The sequence below is a fragment of the Cydia pomonella genome, chromosome 21 (assembly GCF_033807575.1).
Source record: "Cydia pomonella isolate Wapato2018A chromosome 21, ilCydPomo1, whole genome shotgun sequence".
NCBI lineage: Eukaryota > Metazoa > Arthropoda > Insecta > Lepidoptera > Tortricidae > Cydia > Cydia pomonella.
Window position 1 is genome coordinate 5,635,518 of NC_084723.1, and position 11,826 is coordinate 5,647,343.

An 11,826-nucleotide genomic window follows, 5' to 3' on the forward strand; every position below is an offset into this window, starting at 1 on the left:
GAGTTTTGTTGCCAGGTCATTTGAGTGGTGGCTTAATCTATGTTGATATGCTTTAGTTGCATGAAGGATTTCTTCCTTCACAGTATTGATTTGCAGGTATTTATGTATTTCAGAGTTGGTTGTGAACCACAGAGCGGTATTCCAAATTAGCCCAGATTAGACGATTCGCGTGTTGGTCCAACAGCTATCAAATCGTTTGAATGATCTAACTAGGGGGATGTGGTTAGTGAAGTACTTAGGTTCAGTTAAAATTGGATAATAAGAGCATTTTCACATTGTCCGATCCGATATTGAATGTCGGACGACTCCTAGACGATTTTTGATATAAGGATGACTCACGCTAGACCGGCCCGCATCCGACACGTCATTTTCTATGATGGCTGATCGGTGATCACGTGGTGCTTTTCAAAAGAAACAGGAACAAACACCTAAAGCGCTTGAAGCCCGGTCCGACCCCGGTCCGGTCTAGCGTGAGTCATCCTTTAATATTTAATTTGATCATTAAACATTTCATCATTAAATAAATATGAAACGGCGCTTATTTTTTTATTTTTTTTACTTTTATGAGGTCGTAACAGATATTCGATATCAGATCGGACAATGTAAAAAAGCGCTACAGGTGACTGTTAGTATGCTTTGCTTTATTCTACAATCAAATCTAAATTTACCTATACGTTGGATATTTCATAAAAGAAAACGTTACGGTAGGTAGCAAAGAAAAAGCACTTTCCGTGTCGCTGACTATTGTCGCATGTCGACAATAATTTAAAGGGCCATATGTACTATAAAACGTTATGCGATAAACGTGCGAATAGGTAATTCGCAACTGGTGTCGATTTAAAACACCCCCCTCGGTCGTGTTTTCATTTATCGCCGAATCAGCGAATTTAAACTTTTCTGCACTTGTATTGTAAATAAGTATTACAGTAGATATGGTGCCAATTTCCCGCGCTAGTGCGGGAATGAACATCTTCCGTGCCTATGTCGAAAATTTAAAAGGACATTTGTAATCTGTAAAACATTCTACAAATTCTACAATACACGTGCGAATAGGTAATTCACAACTAGTGTCGATTTAAAACACTCTTTGATCGTAAACTCACCTACCACTCGTTGAGAATTTCCTATTTTCCGCACTTGTATCGTAAATAACCAACTATTCTGCAAAATGGAATTCTGGGATATGAGAAATTCGTCGCAACATTTGTCTTCCAAATGAAAAGACGCCTGTGTGTACGTATGGGCATATTCCAAGGTAATAGTAGTATTTATTTGTGTTTACATTTTTATATAGTGGTTTTGTATATTTGAAGTGGTTAAATATTCGTAGCGCCGTTAGCAAAGCCTATTATGCATAGCTCATTTGTCACGCGCTGAAAACTGGCATACGAATAACTCCGGTCCTTCCTCTCCTCGGTTTCTTATATGTATGTGCATATTCATAATCCTGAAATGTATTGTTACATATTAAGTATTTCTCGTATTTAGGTCAGACTTTGATTTGTTAGTATTTTGGTAAGGTTTACTATTCAATATTATGAATTGTAATGTAAGGTTTAAAGCAATAAAGATTTATTTATTTATTTATTTATTTATAATATAACAATATTACATTTTGTATGCACAGTCATTTCGGAATGTCTCAATAAAATATACTCAATCTATGACTTTTACGAGTGTTTACCTATTGCGGTCTGTACCTAGGTAATACACAAAAATTAAGGGTTTCACCTCTGAATGAGATATAATCAGCTGGAAACGCGTACACACCTTCATTCTCGTTCTCTTAAAAATCTAAGCGTAGATCGTATGCGTGTTGGAAGTTATTCAAGGTCTACTGTAGAAAATTTGTTTTTTCCTAAAATTTCCAAGTTTGGAGCAGCAGAAGTTTGAAACAGGCTGGAGGGGATTAAAGACCCGAGTTTGCAATATTCTTACCCCGGAGTTACCATTGTGTGTAATTCATCACACTTGCAAAGAAAAAACTAAATTTTAAGCGAAATAGTTCTTAAATTCGGTGACATATCAAATATTCGTCCGCCATATTGTAATTCCTTGACAGGTTAGGCATCGAAGGCACAGACCTATTCGGCATTCAGCCACGATTGAGAATTGTGTAAAAATATTTTAAACGCCTATTAAATTAATAGAATTACATATTTATAAACATACACAAAAAAAATATATAAATCTCATTTATAGCTAATTGAAAAAAAAACATTATGCCCAATATGTCCATGGGCGTAATGAAATAAAAAAAATCTATTACGCCCGTGGGCATAATATAGTTCATTCCATCTCAGTATGCTGGCATACAATAACACCGTTTTGTACGTGTAAGTGTAATGAAATAATAATTTAATATTAAGATCAATCATCCTCATTTACGTTTTAAATTGGCTTGAATACGACCTTGACGGTCGTCTTGGAGATTGGTGCGCATCTCACGCACGGTTTTCACTTAGTTTCGCATGCACCAGTCAGCGTGAGCGATCTTCAACTTCGTATCAAAATTAAATCAAAACCGTAGCTACTAATTTGTGAAAATCAGAATCGGGCTCCTGAAAATACAACTTGCGTATTTCTGCGATGGTGTGAGACCTTTTGGTAAAATCAATGGCGGAATTCACCTTAAGGCATTCTCGAGTCAGCGTTTAATCAATAAATACTGAAATTAATATCCTAAAACACGCCAGAAGACGATGCAATCGGAACCTCCTCATATACCTTGGTTTACTAACAATAATTTAAATAGACAGTTAATTAAAATAGGTTTAAGATTGCGTTCCGGGCATATTCCGTCAAAAAAGTTTGCTTACTTGATGAGAAAAGAGCCATCCCCGAATTGCGAAGTTTGCGGTTCTATGGAAGATGTGTATCATATTTTGACGGAATGTGAACGGAATGAAAGCGATAGAAATGCGTTACTAACTGCCCTCAAGGTAAATATATTGGATATAGGTGCTTTTCAGAGCATCTTAGCTGTACCGACATCAGAAGAGGCTAAAAAGATATTTTTATGTTATAGATTATTTTAAAAGGTACAAGTCCCATAACTAGACATCTAAGAATACTAGATTAAGGTACGATGGGGCTGGCATAATCATGTAACTGATTTAAGTCCCTAAATAATAAATACAAAAAAAACACGCCACAATGAACTAACTCAATGAACTGTTTCAGAGTCCCAGCTCGATTCAGCTCGCGCTCTAATGCTTTGTTCTCGGTTCCCACCACCTCTAGTAACGCCGGTTTGCGAGCCCCCTTACGTCGTATTTGTAACACTTACAATAAAGAATTTACTTCCATCGATATATTCAATGTCACTAGGCCCAAATTCCGTTATCAAATACTCAATATTCTCAACGGCCAACATAATGTTCATCAGTAGTGTGTCGTCATCATTGCTAGTATCGCTACTGTCAATGTACTTAATAATATATTGCACAAATTGGTTATCAGTACCTAATTTCGACTTTTTGCTGATTTTATTTTCTTCTCCATTTGAATTTAGTACCTAAATTATAATATACATAAGCTTGGTCTATAACACTTGGTAAACTTGTATGTTAACATACCGTTTAGTTAAGTCCGTTTATTTTATGTATGTTTTAGTGAGAGCGTTTAAGGAAGTAAGTGTTCATCTCTATATTGTTTGTACCTAACAATGTAACCTATTATCCTGTCGCATACTTCTGTTGTTTCTCCAATAAAAAGAAAAAAAAAAAAAAAAAAAACTCCTGATGTATTATGCAATCAAAAATTAAGCCGGAAAATGTTTTTTTTTTGCTTTTCGGTGCCCGTATATTATGAATAAGTATAGGTATTTTTAAGATAGTTTTCAGCAAATAGTATACCCAATTAGCGTGAGTAGTTAAGAAAAGTTGATCGCTGTCAGTTTTGTGACAACAATTAAGAAAAGTTGATCGCTGTCAGTTTTGTGACGACAATTAAGAAAAGTTGATCACTGTCAGTTTTGTGACGACAATTAAGAAAAGTTAATTACTGTCAGTTTTGTGACGACAATTAAGAAAAGTTGATCACTGTCAGTTTTGTGACGACAATTAAGCATGAAATCTTTATGGGAATCAACTTTTTACCTATTTCTACATTATAATATTGCTTCTAGCTTATGAAATAAACACCAAAAAGAAATTTTTATTGAAACTTAATCCTTAATTCTCGTTACAAAACTGACAGTGATTAACTTTTCTTAAATTGAGATTTGTATGAATCAGGTCCAACTAACTTAATAGAGTTTAACTTTGAGGCATACACTATATTACTAGGGTTTTTTCGTTGTTCTGTATGTTCCTATAGGCTTAATATTCTACAGTCAGAGGAAAATGTTACATGAGACATATAGAGCATTAGAGGTATCGTCCATCTTCAATAGCTGATGATTATCAGACTTGTTTTGCATCTTTAAGAGGTCTTTTAAGTGTTAACTATTATTAATTCAATTTTATAGTTATTTTGATGTATTGCTATCTTTTTTAAAGAGCGTTGTTATAACAACCGGACTTAATTTTACTTTATACTGTAATATTCTTTCGTCAAAAAAGGCACACAGTAGATAATATGAAAGGCTTATCTTAAGTATATTTAGATACGAATGCCTACCGTGGTCTGCATGCTGGCGGCCGGCCAGCTGTTCTCAACCGTAGGTCGCTATTAATACGCCCAGGGTATCGATCTTGCCCGGAACAGTTATGTAACGCAGACACTGCCAAAGGTTTCGCGCTTCTGACGTTTCACTGAACACACATTTCAAATTTAAACTGTTTTTATACACAGTTAACTATCAAATAAAGGGTTTTAAAGGACTTTTTTAAATATTATATTTTTTAGTTTTTTATATTGCTTTCAAAGGGGCACGTTAGGTGTTCTTGGGTGTAAATGGAAGGCTAAAATTGACTTAGGGTGTTTTTTTAAAGGTTTTCACTGTGGGTAAGCACGGCAAGCGGCTTCGGCGCCCGGGGAGTACTGCCGGGCGGCTGCGCGGCGTCCCCTCACACATACAACCTTTTCTACCCCATTTAACCTAAATTCAACCTTACATATTAAATTTACGACTGAAAATCATTTGTTTAGTTGAATACGAGTAAGCAAAGTTGTACTGCGCATGTGTTAGACTTATTTCAAAACGCATAAAGTCTATATTGACCTGTATAGGAGTATGTTTTATATTTGTATTATAGTATGAAGTGTTTTATAGAACAGTGACGGAAGCGAGCGTTGTCTGCGATGTCACGGGAAGCAATAGTTCTGGTTTTACGGTGGGTAATGATTTTACGTGTTTTAGGTCAAAGGTTACATGCTTGTTTTACAAATATGGTCGAAGCTTTTTTAGTTCGAAGGTTCGAGCTGACACCCTATAATAAAATTCAATAGGTTTTCGACAATACAAGGCAATATATTTGATATATTTCATTAGTAGCAGTAGTTTGGTCAAAGGTCAAAGGTATAAATTATAAATATATAAATAAATTTTATGATCTAACATTCGACAGTTAAATCCAATCAATTCCTTTTAGCAATTAAATTATTTTTTCCAATTATTTGTTCAATATAAATGCTACCCATTTTAAATGGGTAAAATGAGTTGAACAACGTCAGGTTATTTTCTGTCGTGTGATCTTGTGACGTCAATTATGCGTTTATTTTTAATATTGCGTAGGACGGGGACGGATAACAACAACACACTTTAAAAAGGCAATAGTTGCTTGCATTAAATCAATAAGGATTATTTATCTATAACTGTCGCGACTAGATGTTAATAAAAAGGGGTAAAAACAGAGAAAGAACAATTATTATTACTATGTATCATTGTATCAGACAAAAAAGAACTCGAGGTTAAAAGGTTTGTTGTAACAAAATGTTAATTAAAAACAAGTAAAAATCATATTCTCGTATGTATGCCTGTTGTGTTATTCTAGTTAAGATTTACCTACCTACTAAATTAAACAAATATGATAAAATACTTATGTTTTTGAATAAATATACTTTTACCTCGCGATTGGAAGAACCTAATAAATTATTAATACGGGAATGCTTATTAAAAAGATTTAAAAGAACAGGGGGCCAATTTCTGAATTTCGAGCGCTGGATTACGTGCGGCTTCCTTCAATGCTATCTCCACTTCTAGGCATTTACTTAAATTCTACAGCTAGAATTGAAAACGAGTGTGACCACTCGTACCGCTATATTCTCAATTTCTATCGCTCATTTTTTTTATATAGCATTTCGCCGTTTTTCACAGATTATTGAGTGACGAAATCGAACGATCGAAATTCAAAAACTGGCCCCCTGTACGGCTACAACCAGTTTGACACTGACATATTCGCTCGCGTGAGCGTAACTTAACACTTTTACGGGCATAACGCCATTCTCGAAATTGCCTACTGTGGCACAGATAATACCCATTCAAGATATTTCACGTATATGGTCGGAAAGCCACGTCGCATATCTATAAAAGTTGTGCCACATATTGACAGCTCAGTTTGTATACATCTTCATACATTGAAGAGGCTCATCTCGCATCTCGTCTATAGCCGTAACGTCCTATGTTTATATGCATTTCGAATGTATGCAACTTGAAATTAGGTATACACTATTTTTGTATGAAAATTGAACGGCATATGTTTAATATACTAGCTGTGCCCACACCTACAGACCCTTGGAATTCGACCTCTGTTATTTCCTCTGCTTTAACTATATTGTAAGGAACGTAAAAGGAGTTTGTTCCTCAAATTAGCCAATATGTCCATACGCTTAAAACACTCACTGCCAAGAAGACGTATGTTTCTTCATTTTGTACTGGAAACGGGCCCGGTACCGAAAATGTTAAGCTTCCTATGCCCAAATTTAATTTAGCCAACAAAAGGCCAAAACAGCTGAATCCAGTTTTATAAAATTGAAATTTGTCGTAGTCGCCACCCGCCATCCTGACGCTCACAAAATCTCTAACACATTTTAAAAAACTGAATGCTGGTATTTTCTCTAATTTGGTACGATTACAACAGCCCATTGAAATAAACGCCATATTAACCTTACACGTAGTTAAGTCGCGTGTGGAGAGTTAAATCAATGGTCACACAAACGGTTTGAACTCCGACCAAACCCGGACGACCAAACACCCCACGTGTAATAAGCCTAGTCATTACAACAGCTTGCCGAGTCTAATGCTTAGAAATACTGGGGGGACTAGCCAAGACGACAATCGTAAAGTCACGGACTTTAATTGTTGAGCCATTTGTTTCACTTTATATTGGAAATTTCATACCGTTTATATTGACAACCGAGTTAGTTGTCTCTCAGTCCCTCATCGCTGTTTGTGGAGTGGAGGTGGATAGTCGTGGCTGCCACGGTCTTTCCTGCCGGAAGAGCGCTGGTCGGTTTTCCCGCCACGCCAGCCTTAATGATGTTATCCGTCGGGCCCTTGTCAACGTGGGCGTGCCGTCCGTTTTGGAGCCACCCGGTCTTGTGTGCGAAGACGGAAAGAGGCCCGACGGAATGACCCTTATTCCCTGGCGTATGGGACGGCCGCTCATTTGGGCGTGGATACTCTGGCGCCCCACAGGCTACCCACTTGTGTGGATACTCTGGCGCAGACATTGACTGCCACGAATACGTATGTTTGTTCATTTTGTACTGGAAACGGGGCTGGTACCGAAAATATTAAGCTTCCTAATGCGAATTCGTTCGTCTTTTTATTCTTCTGCTCTTACGTAATAGAGTGATAGGGAGATAAAAGATAGATATTTTATTTTTACCCTCTAGCTTCCACCCGAAATTGAGCCTCACTGAGCATAACCGTGGGCGAGATAGATGTGTGTGCTCAGAACAGCGGATATCATGTTTTTGAATTTTAATTTGTTTTAGTTTCAACAAAAAAAGTAGGTAATCGATGAGTTCCCTCAAAAATATTATCACGCATTTTTAGAAGCAATTTTCATGTTTTTATCATTTGTGCATAAATTGTTACAATTTTTTCAAGTGAGTTTTAGACCTCTGTTAATTTTTTCGTATCGCGTGAAAGTCAAAAAATCAATGACGCCACAAGAGAAAATCCTCAAGATTTACGAAAGAGGTACGATTTTTCAAAAACTCCGTCACTCTCTGAACCTACGGCTATTAACATTGGTTCACCCAAAAATGGACTCGCCCGCTCTCGTGCAGCAGACAAGAACACATGTTTGACTGACGAATGACTCACGCAACTATTTGAACGTTCAACACCGGGGGGCAACTATGTAATGCGTTCATTCAGTCATAATTAACGAGATGTAAGAGGAAAACACAATCTAGTAATTATAGTGTTTTATAATTTACTTTATTGTTTCATTTTTACTAACAAATGTTTTGAACATTTGTACCTGGGAGTATTCAGAAAATAATTTACCCAATTAGCGTGAGTTGTTAAGAAAAGTTAATCGCTGTCAGTTTTGTAACGACAATTAAGCATACAATCTTTGTCGAAACCACCTTTTTGCCTTTTTTACATTGTATGTTATGAATTGAACACCAAAACCAAGTTTTTATTGTCAATTAATGCTTAATTATCGTTACAAAACTGACAGTGATTAACTTTTCTTAACAACTCACGCTAATTGGGTACACTGTTTTCTAAAACCACCAACTACTGTGTATACCTACTAACAAAAATCACAAAAATTCAAAATGAATGGTAAAAGTCTGAAATAAATAATAATCATTAGTTCAAAATACTGTATGATATCAAATGAATGTTTAATTTCGATACGAAAGAGGCACAGAGGCTTAGGTACTAGCAGAAAAAAAAACTTTGAGGGTAAACACTGAAAAACAATAAATGAACCTCCTGCTCTCGTAAGTTAGGAATCTTCTTCTTCTTCTTTATATTTAAGAGCTTCTCTTGTCGAAGGAGCAATCTCCAACTCGTCCGGTCCTCTGCCAACTCCTTAACCTTCTGGTACTAGCTGAACTTTTTCTTTTATTTGGTTGAAAAAAACTTTTTTCTCGGTCTTCCTTTTCTTCTATTTCCCTCTATTTTTCCTTCTATGATGTACTTAAAGAACAGGTAGTGTCGTCATCGATACTAGATCCAAATTTCTGCTCGTTAGTTAAACCACCAGAGATCAGTCTCGATGTGGTGTCAATGTAGTTTTTGTAACTGAAAAAATAAGGGCATTTAATAATAATAATAATAAAACCGCAGGGCAGCTTGTGGCGAGCTGTTGGGGAGTAACGACCCCACGGACCCGAGTACTCCCGAGAGTCGGTCAGGGTCTCCGTCTCCGGCGTGTCTTCGTCGGTCGGAGTGGACCCCAAGGGGACCCGCAGGACTCTCAGCTTTGGCTTGCCTTCATTGGCCGTCCAGAGAGGAGTCGTTAGAGCTAAATGCTTCAGGGGTGGAAGTGAAAACTTGCATAAGACGCGAGTTGGCACAGTGGCTGTTATCAGCCACTGGGTAGAAAGCGGCGTACACCTCTCGACACCCCTGAGCCGCTCACACCGGTGTTGCTCCTGGTCGTCTTCAGGACGGCATTTTCAGGGGCCCATCTAGTGGGCGGCGAGTCACCGCCTGCCTCGATAACTAGTAAAAACATTGTTATGGCAAGTGTCCGGACGTCTTTGCAATAACCCAGTCTCATTGTCCTCCCAAACTTCAATCCATAGACCGTTATACTGTTCACTTTACTACAATAGTCCCAATGCCTGTTGCGACCGGTTCATTGGTGTCTATTGTTGCGCCCGTGAACGGGTTCCAGCAGGCGTTCTACATGACATTAAAGCTCTCCAAGAGGCCTCTACGTGTTGGATCTATATCCCCATGCGAGCCTATCAAAAGACCGGGATTTATAGGCCCGTGAAATCCAAGGAGATATAATAATAATTATAAACTACAAACAATAAAACATACACTACATAAACTACATAAATTATTTAAATTACAATAATAGGTAGAGAAAATAAAGGAGAATTTACTTTCATGAATGAAATGACCAAGACTAAGAAAGTGATAAATAATGCTCTTTAAGACGTTTTTTAAAAATGGTTAAGGATTGAGCTCGTTTTATATCAATGGGCAAAGCATTCCACATTCTTACAGACTGGAAAGTGAAGGATTTGATGTAGAACTTACTAGATGACCGAGGGGGAGCAAGAAGAAGATTTTGAGAACACCTAACAGACGAAAGAAAACTAAACCGCTTTTTAAGGTAACCAGGAGTATTAGGAATAAATAAGGTACTGTAGAGAAGAGAAAGGATATGCGTATTACGTCGAAAACGTATCGGTAACCACTTGAGCTGTGACCGAAAGCTGGAGACATGGTCAAATTTCTGTAGCCCAAAAATGAAACGAATGCACACATTTTGAAGACGTTCAAGCTTGTTTAATTGCTCTTCTGTAAGATCGAGATAAGATATGTCAGCATAGTCTAGAATAGGAAGAAGAAGTGATTGCGCCAGCGCAATTTTAGTGGCAAGCGGTAAAAAGTTGCGGAGACGCCTAAGCGATCCCACGGCAGCAAAAATTTTTCGTCCAACCTCATTAAGTTGCGGACCCCAAGAAAGAGTACGATCCAAAATCACTCCCAGATTCTTAACTTGGGACGAGTACGGGATCTGGACCCCATCGAATAAGATAGGAGGCAGACTCTCAAAATTCACCTTTGCTATATTCATAGGGCTACCAATAATAATGACTTGAGTCTTCGCAGGATTAACTTTAATTCCATAACAGGAGCTCCAGTGCAGAATGCGTTCTAAATCAGAGTTGGTGGATTGAATCAGAGAAGATAAGTTAGCAATCGGGCACTGTGAGTAAATTTGGAGATCGTCGGCATACAAATGATAAGAGGAAAGGAGGTCACGAGAAATAGAATTAATAAAGATAGAAAAAAGGAGGGGAGACAACACGCCACCTTGCGGGACGCCAGCCAGTGTGTTGCACCACGATGAACGAGTGTCCTCAATTTTAATCCGTTGCCGACGACCTTCCAAGTAACTACGAAACCACCTAATTGCAGAAGGAGATATGTTAAGGCTACTTAGTACCCCTATCAATATATCAAAGTCTACAGTATTGAAAGCGTTAGTAAAGTCGAGTAATGTCAGTACCGTAAGCATCCCTCTTACTTATTTAATTTTTTAACTGGCGCGGCATTTACTTATTTAACTGGCGCGATTTTTGGTGCAAGGCAAAACCACGAGGCCACGACCAAGAGGCAGATTACCTATGCGATGGACCGGCCAGATTAAAGCTGCAATAGATGGACGGACGGAAGTACACTCACATCAAAATTATATCATTCAGTCATCGTGCATTTCGGTCGTACTTGACCGTACGTATATAGCAAAGTCCACTCTGTGCCCTATTAACTATTCCTCTTCAACTTTTTCACCTAGCGCATTCAACTGTTGCCTGGATCGAAATGCATGCGACTAACTGTCCACATTAGTCGTCAAGTTTTGCATCTTCTTCTTTTCGTGTCGAGGTTCCTTTTTTATACAATGGAAGCCCAATAGGCAGCGGTGTTGACAGCCCTGGCTGTCGCGTCCTTCAGATCCAGTTCCGAGCAGTGATGCGGGCATGTGGGACACGCCAGTAGATGTGCCATGGTTTGCGTGGTCGCAGGTACATTGAGTCGAGGAGCTACGGAGCAATCCCCATTTGGCCATATTTTGCTTACAGCGACCAACTTGGGACCTGGGCCTGTTTAAGGACTTCCAAATTGGCCAAGGTTCTTTATGGCCAGGCGGTAGTTGCTCCAAAGCCTGCAAGTACACGTCTGATGGAGGGCACCGGGTCTGCCACAGCAAGCGGCGCACATCGGGCGGC

At 38.2% G+C, this 11,826-nt stretch overlaps 1 protein-coding gene across 1 annotated transcript in view; it reads right to left on the reverse strand.

Annotated features, from left to right (window-relative positions):
• LOC133529459 (probable sodium/potassium/calcium exchanger CG1090) overlaps positions 1 to 5,292 on the reverse strand; it is a 66,736-nt gene extending 61,444 nt beyond the window's left edge. The window contains exon 1 of the mRNA XM_061867171.1: positions 4,624 to 5,292. Coding sequence (XP_061723155.1) covers positions 4,624 to 4,635 — 12 coding nt within the window. The 5' untranslated portion in view covers positions 4,636 to 5,292. The remainder of the gene's footprint in view (positions 1 to 4,623) is intronic.
• Between the last annotated feature and the right edge of the window lie 6,534 nt (positions 5,293 to 11,826).